The 26,617-nt window shown below is 37.7% G+C and overlaps 2 protein-coding genes across 4 annotated transcripts in view; both read left to right on the top strand.

The window, feature by feature from the left end:
- Window positions 1-2,547, top strand: part of RAB27A (RAB27A, member RAS oncogene family) — an 83,491-nt gene extending 80,944 nt beyond the window's left edge. For all 3 annotated transcript variants that reach the window (XM_045812091.2, XM_087859234.1, XM_087859233.1), the window contains exon 6: window positions 253-2,547. In XM_045812091.2, coding sequence (XP_045668047.1) covers window positions 253-451 — 199 coding nt within the window. In that variant the 3' untranslated portion in view covers window positions 452-2,547. The remainder of the gene's footprint in view (window positions 1-252) is intronic.
- Window positions 2,548-7,500: 4,953 nt separating this feature from the next.
- Window positions 7,501-26,047, top strand: RSL24D1 (ribosomal L24 domain containing 1). The gene is made up of 6 exons (XM_045812120.2): window positions 7,501-7,655; window positions 11,443-11,556; window positions 13,231-13,303; window positions 18,672-18,735; window positions 20,448-20,533; window positions 21,747-26,047. Exons 1-6 carry the CDS (start codon window positions 7,575-7,577, stop codon window positions 21,818-21,820), a joined length of 492 nt encoding a protein of 163 aa, XP_045668076.1. The 5' UTR covers window positions 7,501-7,574; the 3' UTR covers window positions 21,821-26,047.
- Window positions 26,048-26,617: the final 570 nt, after the last annotated feature.

Raw genomic sequence — 26,617 nt, 5'->3', positions numbered from 1 at the left:
GGGGCAGAGGAAGGGGGAAACAGGCTCCTTGACAAGCAGGGAGCCCAATGCGGGGCTGGATCCCAGGATCCTGGGATCACGACCTGAGCTGAAGGCAGATGCTTAACCGACTGAGCCACCCAGGTTCCCCTGTGGTAAAGTGTTTTTATTGTCTTACATATTTATACTCATTTTTGAAGTTGAATTATGAAGGGCAAAGGTCACTGTCTTTTCCCTCCCTATGTTGCTACCTGAGTTGTCTCTGTCTTGCAGAATCCCCTACTTTGAAACTAGCGCTGCCAATGGGACAAACATAAGCGAAGCAATCGAGATGCTCCTGGACCTGATAATGAAGCGAATGGAACGGTGTGTAGACAAATCCTGGATTCCTGAAGGAGTGGTCCGATCCAATGGTCACACCTCCACAGATCACTTGAATGAAGAAAAGGAGAAGGGGATCTGTGGCTGTTGAAGAGTCCAGTGAGCTACACAATAACTCAAGTGGCCCGTGTCTGTGATCTTTTCTATGGATGATACGTGGCTCAGAGAGAGATGAACAGGCATTGTGTACAAACTGCTTCTACCGTCCCACTTAGACCTATCTGGTTTTAAAATTTATTTGCTGCAGCTTTGTAAATATTTAAGATTCAGCCCGTGAGTTATGAGAAATATTTCACATAGCCAAAAGTGCCTTATAAAACCTTAGCCCATGGCAGCAGATGTTTCAGGATTGAGGATTTTGTAGCCACAGAAGAGTGCATATATGATGTAGAATGACTGACGATACCACCACCTGCCTTAACATACATCAGTCCAGAGTCTAACACTCAGAATCTTAGATACAATTATAAAACTATCAACCTTTAATCCAAATTAAAAAACCCTACTTGTACTGTGGGTAACCTTGTAAAATGCCATCTAAACCACTTGAATGTTAGAATATGCATAAACATCAGTTCAGTGTCCTTGAGTATTAATTTATATAAACAATCTCCTTAAAATGAATATAGCATAACTTAATGGTTTTATCTGTAGACTCTGGATAAAGTGGATTGACCAACTGTATACTCACTGTGACTCTTGTGGGTAGGAAGGGGATTGGGAATGAGGTTAAGGGTGTCTTAATGTAGTATGAACAACTGAAGTGGGGCTTCTAGCTCCCTGCTATATTCCCACTGCTCTGAAGGGTTGATTGAAGGATCAGGGAATTCGATTTTTATGGCTTTATTTCACTGTAATCTGTGCGTTTATACTTGGCCTACATGCTGGCCACATTTGAACATAGCTGGTGTTTATGCTGAAGTTATTTGTGATAAGTAAGCATTTAGCTTCTTTTTCTTCATATTTATAATGTTGGTCTGGCATCCTCAGACTGCAGTTTTAATTAGCTTGTGAACTGCTAATCTTTTGTCTTCACCATCACACTTTATATTATTGATATTTGCAACTTGTTTTATTTTTACATTGGTGGAATTGAAGAAATTAGATTTTAATTACATAAAATGTTTGCTATGTGGTAGAAGAAAGACGTTTGTATTTAAGTAGTTACATTTATACTATAGCTCAATATAAGAAAAATGAAGCCTTAAATAGCCTATATTTTTTATTGAGATCACAGGCATTTATTGTACTTGCTAGGTCTTGCCAAGGTCATGGATTCCTCTGCATTGCCTTAGTGTCTTTATATCAAATTAAAGGTAGTTTTAGAATATGCTTCATGGCAGGTGTTTATAAAGGTCATAGGGAAACATTCTTATTTATTAAAGCAGTTTAAGTAAGATTAAAATTTCCAAAGAGCTTAATGGCTATTTAGGAAGAATTACCATTCATGTTAATTTAAACAAAGAATAAAAATAAATATATTTTGTGGTGGCAAATGATTGGAAGAACTGTAATTAGAAAAATACAGCTATGATGGAGGTAATTACTTTTACATGGTAATTTTCAAATAGCTTTTTATCGAGTATCCTATTTCTTTCCCACATCTTTCCTACTACTCCCTTAAAAACTTAGCTGTGGTTAGTGAGATCTTACATGTTTCTATCCTTGAAATGAAGACTTCTTTTAAATACTAAGGAAGTCATTGAGTCCTGTGCATTTGAATTGTGTATTCCAGTAAGGAAAAAATCCAGACATTACAAGGGCAGGGTCCTAATCACAAGCAGTGCCTTCTAAAGTTGCCATAGATGTCAGTGGAGCAAATCATAATTTTATAGCTACGTATTAGGCAGCATTTTTTATGGTCTATTATGTAGTTAAAAAGAAGACAATATTTGTATGTTTCACTTTTTTCAAGAACCAAATGAGCAATTAGCTACATATCCCATTGGCTTTAAGCATAATATGCAATTAAACATATACATGATATAATGCACATGAAAGAACCATCTTTAATTGAAATAAATAACCTGTATTCTCTTTGGAAGCCTTTGTTTGAATTGGTATCAAAGTATCATTTTTGTGCATCAATGTATTTTTCTATTTATAAGACTGTGTAAAAGTGAAGTATATCCTCAGTGAACTTTGTGCCAATTAAGCTTATAATTAAAAAGTGGTCTAGTCTGCCAAGTTTGTATGTGAATATAACTTCATTATACCTCTCCTTCTGAGGTGTTCTGGGGGTTCTGCTCAGCATGGAGTCTGCTTGAGATTCTGCCTCTCCCTCTGCCCCTCCCACTTGTGCTGTCTCTCTCTCAAATGAATAAATAAAAAAATAAGTAAATCTTAAAAAAAAAAATCCCATGACAAATGGGACTCAGGCAGCTTTCTTCTAAATTGTGTTGCTACTACACAGAAAAGGGCCGCTACCCAGTAGGTTATTGGTGGACTGCACAGAGGACTTCAGTGGCGGCAGGGTCAACTGAATGAGTTTTCAAATAGGAGTCACTGTTCATGTTCAAAGGGGAGTAGAATTTAAAAAATTAAAAACAGCTTCAAAAATGTTTACACAGGCTCACATATGTTTATGGTTTATGTGAGAAATTAGGAAATCTGAAAAGTACATTCTGTATCTTAAAGTTGATGTCAAGATTGCTCACAATCTAAGAAATGTTCAAAGGGAATGTTTTGACTGACATTTTTATAAGCTGGAAATTTCTGTATGGTATTTCCAGGTCTTCTATTTTTGGCAATATTGGTGACTATATAACTGGAAAATTCTTCCACTATAAAACATTAAGAGATGCTGAATAGAATGAATGTATTTTTTAAATGTAGTGTTGATCTCTCAATAAAGTAAGGGAAATATCCTGTGACCACCCCTTTCCCTCCACAAAACAGGCAATAACAAGGGCAACAGGAATGGCAGCAACAGAGAGAAATTTCAACAACCTGATGCTGAGTGTGGTTTGCTTTTTGTTTCATTTTGCCAGTATTAGTAATCAAGGTGCTTGGTTTTAATGACTACATGCCATTAGGAGACAAAGTCTTGTTAATGGTGGAGGTAGGGTCCTGGAATGGAGAAGCTCTCACCCACAAACAGAGAAAAATCCAGGGCCCACTCTATGTCTTAGTCTCTCCTGGGAAATGTATAGCCTTTTACACAGGTTTAGGGTTCAAATTTATAGTACCTATTTTTTTTTTTTTGTCTGAGAATGGCTAAGCCAAGAAGTTAACATAAAAAAGTGATCTGTGGTTGGTAATACCTCTGAACTACTTAGCAGAAGCAAAGCAAAATTCAGAACATCTTCATCTACCCTTTACAAGACTCTTCCAGAAAACACTCTACTAAGGATGAACCCACAATTAAAAATGACAACCCATTCCTTCCCTACTTCCTCAGCCTCAGTAATGAACAAGGGTTAGTAAACCCAAAGCAGCAGTATTTTACACTTAAGGACTTCAAATAATATATTTACCAGATGGGGTCCATAAAGTAAAAATGTTTAAGAAAATTACAAACATAAAAGGAATCGAAACATCTGGAAAAAGAAGGCATTATTAAAGATACAAGATTGGTTTGAATGAAAAATTATGAAAAATGATAGCCATTGATATTCAAAACTTAATGGACAAAAGCTAAATGGCAAGTTTTACGGAGAGAATTAGTGAACCAGAAGCTAGGTCGGAGGACATTACACAGACTTGGGCAGAGATAAAGAGCAAGTAAGAGAAGAGATACAGAGGAAAGATAACAGCTTCAATTTACGTCCAAGAGGAATTCTAGAAGAAGAAATTAGAGAAAAGAAGAAGCAATATATAAAAAGAGAAGAGCTGAGGATTTTTTAGTATGATAAAACACATACTTTCAGATCCAGGCATCATAAGTCTCAAGCAGGATAAATGAAATATTTCCAAGATTTTAGCTCAATTTATTGGATGTGGAATACATGTCTTTCTCTCTTTTCTCATGTATTCTGTTGTAATAATTAGAAAAAAAGCTTTGAAGACAGGCTACTCATCCATTCAGCCTAAAGTTAAGCACTGAATATGCTTACAGGCTGAAAGGAACGAAGTCCCCAGTGAAACCTTAGGGTACAGGATTAAGAGCACAGATAAGGGATGTGGCCTCTGACATTGAAGGTAAGAGGGGGATGCTGGCTGATTATGTAAGTGAGAAGGGCAGGAAATTTGTTTAAGTAGCAGGATAAAACAGTTGAGAAGGCATTGTGTAAATAGCTTGGGAGGACTGGTGAGACTTCTATAATTGTTGGTGGGTATAAGAGAGAGGATTAAACAAGGGTGAAATAATTGTCAGTCTCATGTTTGACAATGAAGTATTGGGCAAACGTTTATTACTAATATTTCTGGTATGTGCCTTTGTTGTTAACATTGTTCTGGAGTTACTAGTCAAATGATTAGAGAAGAAAAGTAAATATAATTATCAGATAAAAGGAAAAATTACACGTATTTGTAGATTCTAATTAGACAAACTGATTCTAAAGTTACACTGAAAAAATAAACTTCAAAGAATAGCCAGAGACAGGCGCCTGGGTGGCACAGCGGTTAAGCGTCTGCCTTCGGCTCAGGGTGTGATCCCGCCGTTATGGGATCGAGCCCCACATCAGGCTCCTCTGCTATGAGCCTGCTTCTTCCTCTCCCACTCCTCTTGCTTGTGTTCCCTCTCTCGCTGGCTGTCTCCTATTTCTGTCGAATTAATAAATAAAATCTTAAAAAAAAAAAAAAGAATAGCCAGAGAAACAATGAATAAGAAGGCCGAGAAAGAGGAGGGCTGCAGGTAAAGCCAGTTATTTAAAAAATTACAACAATTTAAACATTTTTGAAACTGGCACATAAATAAACAAAGTAGAAAGTACAGAGACAAGGCCGAAAAGAAGTGACATTTTGAATTAGTGGGGGAAATGATGCCTTATTCAACATATTTTATTAGAAAAAAGCAAAACAAAATTGGAATCCTATGTCATTTATACTTAAGTAAATTCCAGATTGGTTGAAAATTCTAATGTGAAAAATACTGTAAAAATAATGGAGAAAAATTGTTGAAAAACAATTTTGAAGAGGGAAATGCAGTTCCGAGCAAAACAGCAAATCTAAAACCAAAGAAAAAGTCATAATTAAATAAATGCAAGTTAAAATAATAATGAAATAAATTTTAACCTCAGACTGGTAAAGATTATTTTTGACAAGGGTGTAGTGAAATCAGTATCTTATTGGTTGTTGTTGAGTGTTAATTGGTAAAACATTTTAGAGAGCATTCAATATTACCTTCCAAATTTTAAGAGCCCTCTGACCTAGGGTTTCTATGTAGATAAACGCTCTTTGCGGGGGGAGGGGAGCGTACCAGTAAGTGATAGAGTAGGCATTTAGTTAGATGTGAGCTGGAGGCAAGGAAGGTGATAAACAGGTTACACATTAGAAGCCTGGGGACACAACATCCTGACTTTGTGGCTTCCAAGACCCTGGGGCTAACAGACCAAGAGCCACAGTTGTAGAACTAGCTTTTCTCTTCCACCTCTGCCCCAGGGTAACCCCCAGACTCATTGTAATATATTTGCATTGCGCCTTTAGCCCCGCCCCATGGGCAAAGGCTGCCATGACAGTTTTGGTCCAAACCTTGCCCGGTCAAAAACTCCCTCTCCCAACCTGTGGGAGGAGTCCCCCAAATGATTGGAAGCACCCTCTATTAAAAAGACCACGCCTCTATGAAGAAGACCCCCCTCCCCCCCATAAAAAGAAAGAACCCCTCTAATCTTAGAGCGGTTGTCAACTCTGGGCCAGCCTACTCTCTCACCTTGAGAGTATACTGTCCTTAATAAATTGCTTTCTGCTTTCTATTTTTCTTCTATCTTTACTGGAGTGCAGATAATCAGATAAATCTTCCGTGGGGAATCCAGGAACCGACACCTCCATTCACACAAGGTAGACTGTCCCACCAGGAATATAAGGATGCTTGTTATACCAAAAAATAGGAAACAAATGTCCATCCATAGGCAACCAATTAAAATGATACCTTAACATACACATAACACATACAAAACTTGAAAAAGAATGTCAGGGAGCCCCTGTGTGGCTCAGTCGGTTAAGCCACCCACTCTTAATTTTGGCTCAGGTCCTGATCTTAGGGTCCTGGGATTGAGCCTGGTGAGGGGCTCCACACTTAGCACGGTGTCTGCTGGAGGATTCTCTCCCTCCCTCTGCCCCTCACCCTGCTCACATGTGCGCGCTCTCTCTCAAATAAATATATCTTGAAAAAGAGAGAGAGAATGTTAAATATTCATTGATAATAAAATATATATTTATGTGCCAGGAACTGTTCTAGGTATTGGAGCTGTAGCTATAAACAAGAAGACAAAAATCCCTATCCTCATGGAGCTCTTATTCCAATAATAGGGAACAGATAACAGATGCAGAAAAGGGTGAATAGGATGCTGATTAGTGTTAAAAAGAAGAGGGAGACACAAGCACACAGAAATAAACACGTTTGTCTATGCACAGAAAATCTTTGACAGGTAATAAAAGGAACCGATTGCCACCGGGAAGGAGGTCTCGAGGTCAGAGGAGGGAACCTTTGTTTCTTATGAAAATGTCTGTTTTTTACCACATGTATATTAATTCATAGGGGGAGGAGAAAAGGTAAAAATCACTACACGTCTTTCAAAAATTGTTGGTAATGTTCTCTGAGCCTCAGAGAATCATATGCTTAGGTCTCAGCGGCCGAGGTAGGTTCTCAATCCTGCCACCCCGCTCCGCTGGGGACGCCAATCAGGGGCGGGTCTGAGAGCAGGCAGTGGAGAAAGGAGCTCCTGGAGGCATCCCCGTGTGTGGACAGTCGGCCGGGGACAAAGCACAAACCGTATTAGATATGAGTAAATGCTGACGTTATAGGATATGGTAGAGAGGAAAACTAGGCGCTGTGAGAGCGAGCTTAGAGGGAGAGCAGCGCCACATTCCGCTTTGTGAGAGCGAGGGTAGTGAGGCGATTTTGCAGCTCTGCGCCTGCGCCAAACGAGCAGCATTTTTGCTCGTGCGGCCGCTGGGAGGCGCCGTCACGTCCGGACGGCTTCCCAGGGCCCTCAGGGGCGAAGGACGCTCGCTTTTTCCGGTCGGGTGTTGAAGAGAATCACTTCCTGTGACGGAGCTACGTCATTTCCACTTACGATCGGCGTCTGGTCAGAGGGACCCCACGCGGTTTCAACATGCGTATTGAGAAGTGTTATTTCTGTTCGGGCCCTATTTACCCCGGCCACGGCATGATGTTTGTCCGCAACGATTGCAAGGTGAGGCGCCCAAGACCAGCGCGCGCTCTGCGACGCTTACGCGAGCGTGAGGCCGCGCCAGCTCGGCGCCGGCTCCTCCTGCACCCGGGGCGGTTGGCTCGGTTTTCCGCACTGCCCTCTCGAGACGGTGATTTTACGAGGAGCTCTGGCCTCGTCCTTGACCTGGGGAATTTCTCCTTGTGGGTGTCCGGAACCGAGCTGTTCACCAGCCCAGGCTTGGAGAAGGCTGGCGGCGGTGAGGTTCCCCAGTTTCTTGAGCCATCGCCGAATGGAGTCTCGGGGTGTGTTTGGGCTGTTTGGTCACTCTTGTATGTGAGTGAAGTTCTTGAGTTCAGTAAACTTTGTTGAATGTATGCCCAGTCAAGCATCGTGGCTAAGGTCTGTGTCCATAGAGATGAATAAGATTTGGGAATGCCCGTGACGTGTAGCGGTTGATTGAAGTGTTGCCTCTGGCTTAGTAGTGGTTATGTATTAACGAAGGCGCAGGTGAGTTGGGGAGGGTCATATATGAAAAGACTCAGAAAGGAGATGTCATTTATCCTGCATCTTGAATGTTACGTAAAGTGAGGAGGGGACATTCTAGGTGGAAGTAAAGTGAACGGTTGAGTAGAGGCGCAGCGAAGCAATCTCTAAGGAAGTGAGTGGATTGTTTGTGGTGATAGAGGCTTGATGTAAGGCTGTAAATACACATGAAAGTCTGTATATAAAAACATATGTACATAAACATAAAATATAAACATTATAAGGCCTGGTTGTGAAAGACTTTGTGAATGATACATGAATTTGTCTTAAAGCAGAATGAATCTCATTCTTTGTTTACTTAACACGTTGTTTCTCAGAATTCGACCTCTTATATTTGCTTCTGAATCACTGGGCACTTGTAAAAAAAAAAAAAAAAGATTCCTCACGTCCACTAGATCTATTAAATTTATAGGTATCTTTGTGGGGAGGAGAAGAGGATCTAGGACTATATTTAACAGGTGACTGATATGCTAAGAGCCTACGTCATCACCTTATATCTCTTGCAGATGGAAGAGATTGACGTCATTAATTAGGAGCACCGGGTTCTTGCGGGAAGTGTGGGACCAGAGCTAGGATTGGGAACTTGAAAGAACATGCAGAAGATTTTTGAATACCTGCTGTCAGGAACATGATAAAAAGTTTATAGAAACGAACTAAGTAATTGTTAGGTTGGCAGTTAATTCAGGGTAGGCACCATGGCTTTGTAGATGATCTGGTCATCATAATTTTATGATTTTTGTCGAGCAGTGCTTCTCAGGTGGGTATAGGAGTTAGAACAACAGATCATGGGAGCTATCTAGAGTTGGGTGTTGATCTGGCAGGCACAGTGGAAGTTCATGTTGATGAGGAAGTCTATATTGCTAGAAAGGACAGGTTTGAATTGGCTGGGAGCCAGTGAGTGCAAAACAAGAGTTGGCTGGGGGTATAAGCAGAGGCCCGGAAGCACTAAGGAAGATAGGTATTTCGTTTTTTATTCAGTGTTAATGATCCCCAAATCTGTATCTTTTTAGCTCTAGTCTGAATTTTCCGCTGGATGGGGAAATCTGGTTTGTACCTAACAGTGAGCCTACTGAAAGAGTTCCTAGTTACCTCAAATCTTTTTTGCTTTCTGAATTAATACCACTGTCATATGCCTAGACAGCTTTGCTAGAACTGTGAGCTGTCTTTGAACCTTTCGCCTTTTATTTAGTTATCAAGTCTTATCCATCTGCCTGTGCAGAGTATAGGGGTCTTTGCTTTCTTTCTGCCCTCCCACTCTGGTTCCATATTAGGCACTGGTCACTTTTATAGCCTCCTAGCCAGTCTTTTTTCTGCCTTTTTTCCCTCTTAGCTTTTGAGATGGTTTTTCATAGAAACCGCCCCTCTTAGACTTCTTGGGTAGCTTCTTAATGGTAAAATTAATGTTAGTGTTCTATATTTTCATATACTTTGCAAACATAAAAAATACATGCACCCTTAATGAGACCTTAGTAAGTGTTCAATCAGTGGAATTTAAGAAAAAGTTAAAGAACTTTGAAGCTGAAGTATTAGATCATTTCTTGAAAACTGAGGGTGGTGATAGAGGACTAGCTTAAAAGGGAAAGTTGGCACCTATGAAGTTTTGCCTCACAAGCCATCCATCACCTCCCCACCATAGATTTAACCACTCCCTTATTTTGTATTTCCATATTACTTAAACATGATCATTGTATGTATTGTGTATGCCCTATCCTGATCTAAATGTCTCCTTTGTAAATTGAGACTATTACAATGCTAGCCTACGCTTCTCGAGGTAGAGTATCGTATTTTAATTATTCTTGTATTTCTAGCACCTGATAATATCAGATACATAGTAGAGTCTTCTTATTTGTTGATTGAATTCCCTTCACATCTCCGGTGATTCCATTCTCTTCATGTACTTCATTGTCCTTTTTAGTTAACATCTATCAGATACAGCGTCAAGTAGACTTTTCTTTAACTTTCCATTGGCTCTGTTTGGAATTGAGACCCAGGACAAGTTCAGACATCCCATTCAGTATATCTCAGAAATGGGGACTTGTCTAGGAGTAATCTAGTAGATATTAAATGTAGGAGGCTTTTACTTAAAAAGGTAAAAAAGTCCTTTGGGCTGAAAATATGAAAAAAATTTACTGATAATGAATTCATAGTGCGATACTCCAGGAGACCCACTTGTATTCATATATTTCTATTTGCTTTGAAACTAAATCCAGAATATAGACATGTTTTGACTAATGTCCCCTCTAGGAGGTACTGACCTGGATCAGATTAAACTGGTATTATACTATTTCTAAGAAAACTGTCCTAGTATGTATAGGGATCTGCTTGAATTCCCCCATAGAACAAAGCGTACATAAAATGAAAAGTATTTTGGCTTGTGATAATATACATACGGCTTTGTGATCTATACACATAATTTGAAATATGTATATCTCATTTTGACCTTTTTTTATGGGTCACATCTTCTAGGTATGATAATTCAACTTAAGACTCTTTGTTAAGATGCATGTACTCCAAAGTAATACTTTTTCTCTTCAGATGTCCTCTACGTGTACAAATTGCAATGTGTTCTTGACATTACAAAGTAAAAAAATATGTGTTTTAGACTTCTGATGAGTCCCAGTAAGCCATTTCAGGGGCACATTGAAGCATCATTAAATCATAAGTTAGCACTGATAAAGGGTCATATCTTCTGGGATAAAGGTAGAGAATTAAAGTATTGAAGAATTTTCCTAGTAGACCTATGAATAAATACTTTAGAACACAAATCTATACCCAGTGTTAGTTGCTCTTTTGAAATTATTTTGTGCTTTTAACAAAAAGGATGGAAAGAACCAAAGGAGATTTCAGAATAGGTGTTTGAAACTTTCACCCCCATTGAGGTATATAGCAAGTGAAATTTGAGTGTTATTAAGTAGGAAGGATTTAAATAAATGACTTTCCTTGAAACTATTGTTATTATTCAAGGTGATTGTACAGTTTTATTGTTAATCTTTAAAAATGACTGGTAGTTTTTAACCATATATTTGGGGCCCTTAAGCCATTAGTTGTGATGAAATTTGATAATCAAATAATAGTCAAAGATAGTCCAGTTTACATTTAATCTTATATGTCTCACATATTTCTAAATGGTGTTGTAAGTAGAAAGAATTGTTAGTGAGAACCATTGTCATCTCTCAGACTTTGCAGTATGTTTTGTCTGGCATGCATCACATCCTGGATAGAAACATTCTTAATGTTGACTCCACTATTTTAACTTTTCTTGTAGGTGTTCAGATTCTGTAAATCCAAGTGTCATAAAAACTTTAAAAAGAAGCGGAATCCTCGCAAGGTCAGGTGGACTAAAGCATTCCGTAAAGCAGCTGGTAAAGAGCTTACAGTGGTGAGTATATTAGCTATCAGTATAATTTTTAACTTTTGTGTGGGAGGGTAATTATTAGGTATTAAATGTAATTTAACTATAACAAGACTTTCTATGACAAGGTTGGTGAGTAATTTATTTGTATTTGGCTATTGTAATAATATTCTCACATCCTAAAAAACCATAAATCTGTAGAATTCTGTAAAGGAAAAAATTCCTAATTAAATTTATGGAAGTGATTTTCCTTATTCTCAAAAAACCATTTTTTTTAGCTCCTGCAAACAAAAGGGAAAATCATTTAAATGGATTGGGGTGAAGTTGGAAATTACTACTTAGGTATTTGAGAGGAAGCTAAGAAATTAAACGATTCCTGAATACCATTGAGGGCTCTGATCAGATTTGTTATAGACTCATTTGTTAGTTTCTGGATTTCCTTACAGGACTTCGAGAGCAGAGGAGTGTGTTGGTTGAAGGAGGAATAGTCAGGGGTGAGGGAATTTCATGCATGAGCGTCCATTGTCAGGTTGTTGTTACTGAGTTGATAGAATGGCCTGGTGAAACTTGTCCACATTTGACCCCTGTAAAAGGAGGAGGTGAAAGCTGCTGCACAAGCTACCTTTGAAGGAGGAAGATCTTTAAAGTGTTCCTTCTCTCCATGACTTCCTCTTTCCCACCTCTCTACTTCTTTAAGGGAGGTTTCTAAGCAGTTGCTATGAAGCCCCTTCCTGGCTTTATTTTCAATGAATGGGGTGAATATTTTTTGACAAGATGCGAAGCCAAATCACAATTATTGTCACAAAAATAATCTCCAGTATGGATTAGAATAAACAGCACTTCAGATGCAGGTGACAACTGCAGGAATGAAGAAAGGATGCCAGTCACAGTCATTTGCTGGTGACCAGTTACCTTGTCATTGCTGAGGTTATTGTGATTGAACAGGTCATGTGTGTAGAAAAGAAATAGGTAAATACAAAGTTAGTTCCATTTGCCTGTCTCAGAGAGATTTGAAAACTAAGAAATAGATCTGTAGTTTTTCTAAGAAACCTGTACCGTTTCTAAAATTGTTTCACATGTTTTAAGGTAAATAGGATTTATTAACTGTCAAAATACCAACTACATTTAGAGGGGACCTGAAACATTTCTGGGAGAAAATTTTGTCATGCAGAGCAGCACCACATTTATTTGAAGATGTATGGTTTTACACTTTTGTGCTGTAAGAAAGGTATATAAATATGGGAATACATAAACATGATAGGTACATAGGTTGAACAATATGAAGTTCTCAATGTTTGACCCTTTTTGATCTATGAAAAGTGGTAATTCATATGGCTCAGCCTAATAGAGAGTTTTCTGCCTGTGAGTCTCATCTAGGAATGGGAAATTAGGGAAGCCTCTTCAGTTTGTTTGAAATCTCCATGATTATTATATGACCCTCTGAAGGATGGGGCTGATACCCTCCTCCTCTTGTCATAAAAATCACTTGTCTATGGATTGGTGTTTTCAGTAGGGCTATCTTGTACATCTGGTATGTAAAGGAGAAGTAGCATGAAAACTTGTAGTTTGCTAGGGTCACCCTGGGGAAATCTTAATATGTGTCTATGGTTTGAAACACAACTCTTGTGACAAGGAGGATAAGTTTCTAAGAAATGCTTCCTTTGTATCTCTCTTAAAACCATATTTTTCTCTTTCTTACAGGATAATTCATTTGAATTTGAAAAACGTAGAAATGAACCTGTCAAATACCAGCGAGAGTTATGGAATAAAACTAGTAAGTCACAAAGAATTACCAGGAATTTTCAGGAGAGATTGTTTTGGGATATTACTTTGAATTTAATGTTTAATGTTTAAATATTAATTTTCTTTTCATTGGTTAGCTTTTATTCTTATCTTCATCTTAATGGTTTTGTTGTACTAGTGTATTTTATGATAAGCTGCCCCAAATCCTTTTCAGAATTGGCTGATATATCCTTTATAAAAATAATATAGGGGCTCCTGGGTGGCTCAGTTAGTTAAGCATCCAACTTTTGGTTTCGTCTCAGGTCATGATATCAGGGTTGTGGGATCGAGCCCTGTGTTGGGCTCTGCACTCAGTGTGGAGTCTGCCAGAGATTCTCTCCCTCTCCCTCTGCTCCTCCCCCTGCTCACTCCTCTCTAAAATAAATAAATAGAATCTTTAAAAAAGTGTAATTATTAGATTTGATATTATTTGGAGTGTCTATACAGAGATTTAAAAATCTAAAATTGTGAGAATAGAAGGGGAGAATACTTTTTTGGGGTGAGTGTGGCATAGTGAAAATATACACAAAACCTAACACACTTTATAAGTTTAGTTAATTTGATTTAGGGATATAAACATTATATTCTGTATACCTTATAAAATGTAATGCTTCTGTAAAATTAAAAAATACAGTACTTAAGGTGATAGTTACATTTCCTAAGAGAAGTTCTAAGTGCATGACTTACATATAAATCAAGTTATAGACTATTGACGTTAAAAGCAAGGATAACTAGTCCTTGTCTTTTTTCATTTTTCTGATGTAAGCAGAGACTAATGAAAAAAAAAATCCCATATGTAGTAAAATTAAATTTCTTAAGGTAGCTTGTAGATGCCCCTATGTGTGTGTTTGAGGCTGTTGGCCTTGACTTTCCTTCTCCCTACAGCTGTCTTATGCGGTCTTTAGCCATTTCTAGTCTTAGGTGTAGATGTGATACATCTGTTGTTAATTGGAAGTCCCCAGGGCTCAGAGTCCTATAGACTTTATCAGTTTTGTTTGTTTATTTGTCAGAGAGAGAGATACACCATGAGCAGGGGGAGCGGCAGGCAGAGAGAGAAGCAGGCTCCCCCCCCCCCCCAGCAGGGAGCCTGATGCGGGACTCCATCCTAGAACCCTGGGATCATGACCTGAGCCAAAGGCAGATGCTTAACTGACTGAGCCCCCCAGGTGGCCTGACTTTATCAGATTTGAATGGATCATAGGCAGGGCATCCTTTTCAACACCTTTTGCCCAGTCACAGCACTTCAGGGGAGGAATTGAAAAATTAGGGTCTTTGTGGTAGTATTTGCCTCTAAAGCTTTTTATCTTCCTGGATCTTGTGGAGAACTCAGAGTCCAGTTTTGGAATTGCGTTTTCCACATGGCCTTAAGTATTTTGCGTCTTGGTGTTTTGTTTTTTTAAAGTCTTTCCTTCTGTTTTATATTTAGAGGAAGAGTTAATTTCTGAAAAGCCGTGGATTTTACTAGTTTTATTTGTTAGGGAAATAACACTAATTCAAACTCAAGCCTTTTTTTAAAATTTATTTTTAATTTATTTTTTTCAGGAGAAAAATGTATTTTTTTATTATGATATGTTAGTCACCATACAGTACATCATTAGCTTTTGATGTAGTGTTCCATGTTCCATTGTTTGTGTATAACACCCAGTGCTCCATGCAATATGTGATCTCCTTAATACCCTTCACCAGGCTAGCGCATTCCCCCCACCCCCCTCCCCTCTAAAACCCTCAGTTTGTTTCCTGGAGTCCATAGTCTCTAGTGGTTCATTTCCCCCTGTTTACCCTCCCTTCCTTCTCCTAACGATCTCCCTCCTATTCCTTATGTTCCACAAATGAGTGAAACCATATGATAATAGTCGTTCTCTGCTTGACTTATTTTACTTAACGTAATCTCCTCCAGTCCCATCCATGTTGATGCAAATGTTGGGTAATCATTCTTTCTGATGGCTGAGTAGTTGTCCATGTATATATGGACCACATCTTCTTTATCCATTCGTCTGTTGAAGGGCATCTCGGCTCTTTCCACAGTTTGGTTATTGTGGACAATGCTGCTATGAACATTGGGGTGCATGTGGCCCTTCTTTCACTACGTCTGTATCTTTGGGGTAAATACCCAGCAGTGCAATTGCTGGATCATAGGGTAGCTCTATTTTTAACTTTTTGAGGAACCTCCACACTGTTTTCCAACTTGCATTCCCACCAACAGTGTAAGAGGGTTCCCCTTTCTCCACATCCTCTCCAACATTTGTGTTTCTTGCCTTGTCAATTTTTGCCATTCTAACTGGTGTAAGGTGGTATCTCCGTGTGGTTTTGATTTGAATTTCCCTGATGGCTAATGATGTTGAACATTTTTTCATGTGTCTGTTAGCCATTTGTATGTCTTCATTGGAAAAGTGTCTGTTCATATCTTCTGCCCATTTTTTTATTTGATTGTTTCTTGGGTATTGCAAACTCAAGGCTTTCTGAAGAGATTAGGATTCTTTTTTTAATTGAGGTATAATTGACATAACATTCATTTCAGGTATACAGTGTAATGATTTGATATTTGCATATATTGTGAAATGATCACAGCAAGTCTAGTTAACATCTATCACCACACATTTTTGGAAAGAATTCTTACAATGATTCTAAAAGGCAAACTTGCCAAGGACATTATTAGAAGGTCCTAAAGTATTTCTGTATCCCATTGAATTTTATTTAATTTTGGCCTTTGTTTTCTTTTTTGTGACTATTTGAAGATAGCCACTTCAGATTTGATTTCCCACAACCCCTATTTCAATATCATAGGTCTGTAAGCTAATCTGTTGACAATAGTTTTATATTCATTGCTTACATTTTTGAATCATGTGGCGATGTGGACTGAGCAACCTTTGTTAAGATGCTGATGTCATGAGGAGAACTTCAAAAACAAGAATACTAGGAAGAATAGTTTGTATTTTATCCCTCATATCTCTGTATTTCAGATCAATTTTTTAATATCAGGTGCTTCTTACGTAGAAAAATTTTCAATCTTCTGGAATATTTGAAAATGTAGTGTCCTACTGTTCGGAAAGGATTTACGTGCCACTTCTGTGTTTATTTCCCTTCTGAGTAACTTTAAGGTATAGAAATACTTTTGAGTACTAGAACTTGACCTTAGCAATTTTTGTTGAAAGGCAAAGAAAGAAAAAGTTATATATCCAGCATATTTAGCATGTGCAGATTTAGAGTTGACTTTGCCTTAGACTACTCATACAAACATCATCTTAACACCAGTGGCCCCATGGAGCCTTCTGGGAAGTCTTCTTAAAATGCAGATTGTGATATAGCATGTCTGGGTGGAGCCTAAGATTCTGCATTTCTTTTTTTTTTTTTTTTTTAAAGATTTTATTTATTTGACAGAGACAGAGACAGCCAGTGAGAGAGGGAACACAAGCAGGGGGAGTGGGAGAGGAAGAAGCAGGCTCACAGCAGAGGAGCCTGATGGGGCCCGATCCCATAACGCCGGGATCACGTCCTGAGCCGAAGGCAGACGCTTCACCGCTGTGCCACGCAGGCGCCCCAAGATTCTGCATTTCTAACAAGCTCTCAGATGATGCCAATGTTGCTGGGCCCTAGATTACGCTGAAATGTGTGTGTGTGTGTGTGTGTGTGTGTGTGAGAGAGAGAGTGAGCAAGCATGAGCGGGGTGGGGGGTGGGGGGGGTGGCGAGGAGGGGCAGAGGGAGAGGGAGATTCAGATTCCCCACTGAGCAGGGAGCCTGATGTGGATGGGGCTTGATCCCAGAACCTTGAGATCACGACCTGAGCCAAAGGCAGATGCTTAACTGACTGAGTTACCCAGGCATCGTCACTTAAATGTTTTTATTTTGACTTAATTTTAGACTGAACAGAAAAGTTGCAGAATTCCTTCATACAGGTTCCTCAAATAACATTTTACTAAATTTACCTATTCTCTCTCTCCCTTTCTTTCCTTCTATAATTTTTTGAACTGTAAGTTATATACACATAAGGGGCACCTGGCACATAGATAATGCTTTTATCCCTAAGTAGTTTAATAGAACTAAAAGAATATTTCCTAAAAAATAGAACATTCTTGTACATAACCATAGTGCAGTTACTAAAATCAAGAAAGTAGCATTGATATAGTATTATCTAATCTCAGACCTGTGTAAGAATAGTACATGCCCTATTTGCTTCTTCGAAATTTTAATAGTTTCCTAGTTTTTAGATTTCATGACATTGATAGTTTTGAAGAGTATGGGTCAAGCATTTGGTATAAAATCCCTTAATTGGCCTTTGTGTGATGCTGCCTCAAGGTTAGATTTGGGTTCTGTACATTTGATAGGAATACGATTGATGTGTTGCTGAGTTCTTATTGTGTCCTGCCAGGAGGCATGTGCTATTCATTGGGTTCCTATTATTGCCCATGTTAACTTTGATCATTGTTTAAGGTGGCCTCTGGTAGGTTTCTTCACTGTAAAGTTAGTGTTTTATCCTTTGTAATTAATAAGTATATTGTGGGGAGATATTTTTAAATTATGTGAATATCCTGCTCTTCTTCAGATCTATCGAATATAAGAAGTTAGATTTGGAGTGTTTTGCCCAATATGGCAGCCACAGGGGCTGCTGAGCACTTAAATTGTGGTTAGTCTGAATCCAGATTTGCTGTAAATGTAAAATACGTGGTTTTTGAAGAGTTCATATGAAAACAAGCATAAAATAGCCTCAGTAATTTTTATATTATGTTGAAAAGACAGTATTTTGGATATGCTGGGTTAAACAAAATCTATTACTAGATTTTGACCTGTTCCTTTTTTATTTTTTAATGTGGCTGCCAGAAAATTTAAAATTGTATGTGTGGGTTGTCTTAGTGCGGTATAGATGCCAGAGTGTATTTGGATTCAGCTCTTCTACACATTTCCCAAAACAGTTGGATTTTAGTGGTTGGGAACATGGTAAAATGATTGGTTCATCCTACTAATATTCATCAGGTGCAGATCATATCCCAGGCACTTGGAGAAATAGTATTTATGCCTGGAATGGTGCTTTTATTAATGGAGAGGACAAGCTAAGAAGGGATTAGTTGCCATTAATCCAGACTTGCTGTAAAGTTTGAGAAGCATTGGGCCTGTTTAAAGTAGAAGGAAAATTTAGTAGCAATAAAGGCTTTTGTAAAATAAAAATAGAGGTATCTTTGTGAAAGTTAGAGTTAACAGTGTTGTCAGCCAAGAGTATTTACCTTCTTTGCTATTTTAGTAGTGATTGTTTTTGCAATGAGTTTTTCATTAAATTCAATTCTAAATGAGAATAAAGGGAAGTGATCCTTAAAGCTCTTGCTTGGATGTGCAAAAATTTGCTAACTCTTATGAATTTTTTTTGTAGTTGATGCAATGAAGAGAGTTGAAGAGATCAAACAGAAGCGCCAAGCTAAATTTATAATGAACAGGTATGAATATATGTATCAAGTAACTCTTGAAAAAATAATTACTAGTAGAAATCCAGAGATTTTTTTTCCACTTCTTTTCACATAAGCTCAGAAAATAAAAGAAATTAAGAATAGTATAAAGAACTCTTGTATATTCTTTACTCTGTCCCTATCTCTATAGTAAGTTGAAGACATGATGCCTTTTTCCTAAGTATATTTCAGTGTATATATTCTAAAAATAAGAACATGCTCTTATATAACTATACTATAGTTACCAAAATTAGGAAATCAACATTGAACAATACTATTATATAACCTACAGACCTTATTTAGATTTCACCAGTTCCAGTCATGTTCCTTATAGCAGCAGAAAATCCTGGATCTTGCATTGCATTTAGTGGTCCTATCTCCTCAAGCTCCTTTAATCTGGACACTTTCTCATCTTTGTCTTAAATGACATTGACATTTTTGAAGAGTAACAGGTTAGTTATTTTATCGAATTTTGCTCTGTTTGTCTAATGTTTTCCTCAGGATTAGATTCAGGTTAGGTACTTTTGGCCAGAATATCATAGAAATGATACATATGAAAGACATCATATTCGGAGACACATGTTGTCCCAAGGGACTGATCATTTGGTTAAGGAGTATCTGCCAGTTTTCTCCATTGGAAAGTTTTTTCCCTCCTTTTTAATCAGTACATATCTTAGGGGAAATACTTCGACACTCTACACGGAGTCCCTTATTTCTCAAACTGGTGCCTACTGGTGTTAGCATCCAGTAGCCTCTTGTCTGAATCTGTTACTGTATTGATTGTTGCCAAATGGTGAGTTTTCTAATTCAGTAATTTCTTCTACACTTATTAGTTGGCTTTCCCATATGAAAGAGCTTTTCCCTTTTCTAATTTCAAAATGTATTCCTTTATTATTTATTCATATATCTGTGTGTGTTCACTGATTCTTATGGTATTCAGTGGGCTATACTTATTTGCAGTTATTTATTTTCATGTTCTAAGTGCTCCAGATTGGCCGGTGGGAGTTCTTCAGGCAGATTCCATGTCATTTTGACAGTTCCTCATCTTTTTTTGGGTGCTTTCTTGCTTTAATAAGATGTGGCCTCATCTTGTACTTCCCTGGCCCCAGCCTAGAATTGGTTATTTCTTTAAAGTAGTTACTTATTTTTGATCTCATCACTGTTTAAGTCTGTCATAGAAAAGCATGTGCGAACAGCTTTCTGGCTTTAAAAAAGTGAAGTGTTACAAAAAGGGAGCCTAAATGTTTGAGAAGGACTGTTAGCATGTTTGTCTAAAATGAATGTCTTATATGTTTTGTGTTCTTATAATTACTGACTTAAAAAAATTAGGTAAAACAATGTATTCTCAGTTTGAGGAGAAAAGATCTAGGCACTTTAACAATTAGAGATTTTACGCTATATTTGTATAATAGATGTTGATGTTTGAGATTTAATTCTTCCCTTCAGTCACATTTCGTCATTCACTCAGCAAATATATATTAATCTCCACTTTATTCCCAACTAAGTACTAGGGATACAATCAGTGAACAAGTTGGTAGTGTAGAAATTCTGATTTGTTAAGCTTATTAAGAACTAGAACATAATTTCGAGTTCTCATTGCTCATCTGTGTGGCTAATAAAATTTGTTTTTATAAATTATGAATTAATGTCTTTTAAAGGAGTTACAGTAACTGAAATTTTGGCTTTGATATGTTTTATCCTAGATTAAAGAAAAATAAAGAATTACAGAAAGTTCAGGACATCAAAGAAGTCAAGCAAAACATTCATCTTATCCGGGCCCCTCTTGCAGGTAAGTAATACATTACACAGAATGTATTTCTCTTTCAGTAGAGAAATGAAAAATCTGCATTGTTGCAGTCTATGTAAATGGGTCAACTTTTTATGGGTATTTTTAATGTATACCTCATTTATGATAGGATTCGGTTTTTAATACAGTGTATTTCCCAGCTTCAATTTTATTGTATATGGTGTTTCTTTTCCCCCTTCATAAAATCATACTCCATAAGCTAGTCATAAAGATCTGAGTAATAGTTTCATAGATTTTGCTTCATACTTGTTTTTATTAAGAACAGTGTTTTATAGGAGTGGTTTTCCGGCTTTGGTTGGAATGGGAATTACTTGGGGAATTTAGTATAAATACAGAGGCCCAGGCCTTTTTAGTCTGCGCTTCTGTTCCTTACTAGCGCTCTGGGTTCTGATACTGATTTTGATACTCAAGTTTGAGAACTGCTGTTTTGTATTAAAACCTTTTTTGTGTGTTTATGTAACTTGCCCGTAGTCACCCATTTGGACAGTTGTTCATGTGCATAGTTTCTTCTGTGAGGTGCTGGGAAACCAGTATTTTACTCAGCTGGCACCAGATACCATCAGTTGTATGATTTATTTATGCAAATTATCTGAAGGGAGAGAAATTTTGGTGAGATTTAGTTGAAGAGTTGATTCCTGAATGATTCTATGCCTAAACTTCAGTAAAGGTCAAGTTCTGAAACCACATGTTGAATAGATTTATGTAAAAGTCTTAAATAGGTTAATTTTTGTGCCAAATTGTATTAAAATAGGCAAAATCCTGTAGCATTATTTCATGTATGCTCTGAACTGACTCCAAAACAACAGGAATGAACCGTTATTTAACTTTTTAGGTAACCCTCTGAGGGTAGGTAAGTACAATGTTAAAAGCAGCGACTTTAGATCCAGAGGGCCGGGCTCCAACCCTAGCTCTTTGACTCACTGGGCTTACGTAATGATTTGGTACAATTTTATCTGTCTCTGGGTCTCCCCTGTCTCATATATTAAATGTAGGTGGTTAGGAGGGTGAAGTGAACAAATGTGTATGGAATGCTTACTTAATGCATGGTATATCGTAAGACCTGTGTAAGTTTAGTTACTATTCTTAAATTTCTTAGAAATGGCTAATGTTATTTTAAAACATTTAAGATCCTTTATAAAGTGTTGATATGAGTTTGGCAAGGTCACATTGAATTTTTTTTTTTTTTTTTTTTAAGGCAAAGGAAAGCAGCTGGAAGAAAAAATGGTGCAGAAATTACAACAGGATGTGGACATGGAAGATACTTCTTAAAAATCTCACTAACTTTATAAGCATATGAAAATCTCCTTAGGAGACTAAGAACTTCTAAATTATCAGTTTATATTTTACGTAGGGTCACTCAAATGAAAGGTAATTAAAAATACATCTCTCCTACATTGCTGTCTGTAAAACATCAGGTATTATGGATGTTAGATTGCATCTGCATTGTTAAACCTTCACTGAGAGTAAGTCATGCAAATTCTAATTGTAAATACAGAGTGAACTGTGGACACAAAATGGTCCTGCCATTTGGATAGTGGCACTAGGCAGATTTATGTGTGAACTAATGACAAAAATTCATGGCTAGCAATATGTAAAATTAATTTTCTTTGCAGTGAAATATTCCCTTTATTAGTATTATAGAAAGGGGGCTTACAACAAGGAACTAAACCTGTATGATAATTAGCTGCAAGTAATCTTTTATTTTGATTTCAGTATTTGTTTTGGTTTCTTAGCATCTTAGAAGAGCATATTGGCCTCACATATTGAAACCTAATTATGCTGGACTGTTTTGACATGCTTTAACTGTTTTGCTAGGCAGCTCTTAATGTTGGGAATGAGAGCTGAATATTGTGCTCCTGAAATGGCCCCATATACTTTCCACTTTGGAGAATACTTAATTGTGAGATTCCTGATAGAACCAGATATATTTTTCCAGCATAGCAATGATTTAGAAGCAGAGGAATTGCAGTGCCTTTTTCAAGGTATGTTGTGTGGTTTTCTTTTATAAAGCTCCTAATTGTTTTTGGAAAATAGAATTTATGGTTTTAGCATTACAAATTATTTGCACCCTAAGATCCTTTTTTCTGAAGTAAGTAACTACAAGTTTTTTTGTTTAAAATTAGGTACTAAAAAAAGAATTAGTGGGAAGAAAATAACTCCCTCCCACATACTACTGAAGCAGGAGATACATTTTTAATTAAAAATATATACTGAATATTTAATGTTTTTATATTTCTACATTATTTGCAACTTTAAGGATATTAAGTAACCCAGGTTTTATATTGTTTTTTGAGGACAGAACTTAGAATAAATTATAATCTTAGGGTTATAAAATTATAAAGAAATGGCTAAATTTTTATTTCAGTCTTAGTGAAAAAGTGACTGATCACTGGACCAAGTGTTAGAAGACCTGAATTCCAGTGTGGCTTTTGCCTTTGTGTTCTTATTTGTAAAATGTAGCTAATTTGTAAACAACTTTATTGGTAAAACAATTAGGGGAAATGATATATGAAACCAAAGACATTTGTTAAATTACTTGAAGTTTTCACTCCATAGGTTTATGTTCGCTTTAATATAGACATGTTTAAGGTTACCTACTGTTAGCAGATTTCCTGCTTTGTTAGTTAGCAAGCTGTTGCTTTGAGACCATCAATTTGGGAAATTGAGTTAAAAGGAAGAACGGACATTGCATCTCAGGTTTAACATCCAGACAGTTCTCTTAAGTGTCAGGAATTCATAGTATTTTGAGACCCCCAGATATCATTATAAACTATATGGATGCAGATGCCACAGTGTTACCCCCTGCAGCTCTTTCAGCTTGGTTGGATCACTGAGTTGTCCCTTTAAAATGTTGCCTGAGAAGGGCATGCATGGTACAATGCTGTTGTTGCTGTTTGTCTGATTGAGACCTCTGCTGGGCAGTTAGTGTAACACAAAAGCATAAAATTTTCCAGGCACTTGATACACAGAACTTATATTCTCTAATTGCTTTAGGGTAATAAAGCACTGGAAGTCATAGAATTTCCTTACACATTTGCCTTACAAAACCCTGTAGGGTAGCAGAGAAAACATGAGGGGGCACTTGGGTGGTTCAGTCATTAGAGTATGCAACTCATGATGTCGGGGTCGTGAGTTCAGCCCTACCTTGAGTGTAGAGTATACTTAAAACTTACTAAATCTCGTTTCTTAAAAATAGAAAACCTTGAAAGATGTTTATCTTGTAGAAAGAAATTCCATAAGGATTGGCCCATTTCCTAACATCCTATGATGTAGCACTCTCTTTTTATAGATGCCGACATTTTTAGGTAACTTGCCTCTTTATCACACAGAAAATGGAGGAGGTAGCAATTTGTATTCTTCCAAGTGCCTGTATGTAGAGGGATTTATCCAGAGCCTCAGATCCGGTCTTCACGAGTCCCGCTGATGGCTGTGAGAGAGGACTGTAAGTTACTTGAGTGATGCTCAGCTTGATTTCTTCATTGGAAAATGGAAATGATAATATGACTAACCTCAGGACTTTTTATGAGGATCCAGTTAGGTAATACATGTAAAATAATCATATCAAGGCCACTACCGGAGTGACTAGTTTAAAATGTTAGCTATTAGGATTGGCTGTGTGACCACAGAAAACTCACAGCAGTGGGGTTTGCCTCAGGACAAAGGTGGAGGATAGTAGTGTTTAGGGATAGATATGGCTAAATTGAATCTGCGGACTAAGTGCACTGCAGACAGTGTTGCATAGGTTTTAAAATGTTTTAGCTTTTACTGTCACTTAGAAAATTCACTTATTATGAGCATCTTACTCCCCATTCTCTGTTAAGAAGATTGGGGGGGCAGTACATTTCCTCTTTGTCAGCTAATAGTTTAAACAGTGAATTGTCACCCATAATTTTAAGGGCTAATTTATATAGGGGAACTTATTTTTCCCCTTGTCCCTTAGCTTACATTTTATTTATTTATTTTTAAAGATTTTATTTATTTATTCGACAGGGATAGAGACAGCCAGCGAGAGAGGGAACACAAGCAGGGGGAGTGGGAGAGGAAGAAGCAGGCTCATAGCAGAAGAGCCTGATGTGGGGCTCGATCCCATAACGCCAGGATCATGCCCTGAGCCGAAGGCAGACGCTTAACTGCTGTGTCACCCAGGCGCCCCCCCTTAGCTTACATTTTAAATGGAGATTGAAAAAAGACATCAGACTTCAATTACAAAGATTTATAATGTAAATTCCGATATTGAATGAAGACTGCCTTGTAAAAATTACCATGGTAGCCTGTTGAATTAAGTGTTGATAAGGGGGAAAATTGGTATCAAAAAAGAGAGAACCCAGTTTCAAATCTAGGAAGAATTTTCCAAAAAACAATATCCTTTTAGTGGTATGTAACAAAATTGAAAAGGTAACTCAGAAATTTTGCCCTTTATGTCTTTATATTGAATATCAGTTAATCTCATGTTGATTTGAATCATATGTGTCTGTTGATGAATTTCTTTTTAAGGAAGTGGCCTTTTTCTTAAGAAGGTATTATGTTCTGAACGTAAAAATCTCTACCTTCTGGTGTCACTACTTGAGCCTCTGGTTTAAGCTGTTTTGCCTCAAAATTTCCCCTGGCTTTTATATCTTAAATGAAGCCATCATATGGGGATTGAAGGTGATATTTCTGCCACACAACCTTCCCTGTGGTACCGGTTACTGGATGTCCTTCTGTAACCTCTCATTGATTCTGTGGATGCCCTATGATCTTGCTGTAGCTTCCTTTTTCAATGTTTGTAATCAAAAACCTTGACTAATAGATACATCCATCCTGTTCAGCAGCAAACCCAGGCAGCCCACTACTATCATAATCTCCAGGGTACAGGAATGATTATCTTATCCCAGGCACATATTAGGAACTTGGTACATGGAAGATGCTCAGTAAATGTGACTAAGTGGAAGAAAAGTGTGTAGCCGTATGCTAGCTTTACTGGAGTTTATTTTTTAAATAACCAGTAACTTGAAAGATATAAAGAATAAATTACCAGCAGTGAGCTACATTAAGAAAGGAAGCATTCTTTGACTTCAGCATTAGTCAAATCTGCATTGTTGGGAAGGCTTAGTGAAAAGCAATGTTTGCCTTAGGTTGCATACCAGATTTTGCTTATGTCTACTTGTTTAGTGGTGATCAACCTGCATTTCTGGGTTTGGCTGGTGCATTTACATGTCAGGAAATCCCAGGAAGGATTGAGCATAAGCTGTTATGGCAGGGTTCTTAAAGAAGTTTTGCCTGTAACTTGCTTTGCTGATGGAGGAAACACTTTACTTCAAGAGCCACACAGTATTAAAATAGAAATAAGGACAATGAATTGGGAAGAATTGGTTAATACCTAAAGAGTAATGCTCCAAAGAATGTTAACCAACCAAAAAATACAAGGGACAGGTTCTTTAGTATTTTTGAGGAACTCAGTTTTCAATTCTTTTAAATGCTTGCTTTAATATATTACAATAAAGTGATATATGTTTAGTTTGCTGCCAAGCCCTGGATGCCTAGGAACACCAATGAAAAATATGCCTTTCTAGTCCACACAATATTGTAGGGTACATCTAATGAGACTTATGTATTTCTTTTTCTTTTTTTTTAAGATTTGTTTTTAGAGAGTGTGCCCAAGCTGGGGGAGGGGGAGAGGGAAAAGGAAAGGGAGAGACAGAGACAGAATGCTCAAGCAGACTCCCCGCTGAGTGTGGAGCCCGATGTGGGGCTTTATCCCAGGACCCTAAGATCATGACCTGAGCCAAAATCAAGAATCAGACGCTTAACAAACTGAGCCACCCAGGCACCCCCCGTATTTCCTCTTTTGCAAGCAGTGTAGGGAGTGAGCAAATACTAAAGACAGCCCCCCTGATGAAAAGGATTTGCTATTCAAAAGAATACTACAACATACTCAGGTTTTGTTAAACTATAGGTGTCTACGTTGCATTGTTCAGAGTTTCTCTTCAGTGCTCTGCTTCTTCATACTGCCAAACACCAGAGCTAGTAGCTTTTGACTTTGTAGTAATACAATTTCCCCCATGTCTTAGAACATACGCAAGAAGA

Source organism: Ursus americanus, chromosome 36, assembly GCF_024610735.1.
Source record: "Ursus americanus isolate L20-20 chromosome 36, mUrsAme1.1.p, whole genome shotgun sequence".
NCBI classification, from domain to species: domain Eukaryota; kingdom Metazoa; phylum Chordata; class Mammalia; order Carnivora; family Ursidae; genus Ursus; species Ursus americanus.
Note: the sequence above shows the minus strand (reverse complement) of the source record. Positions and strands in the feature narration are given on the sequence as shown.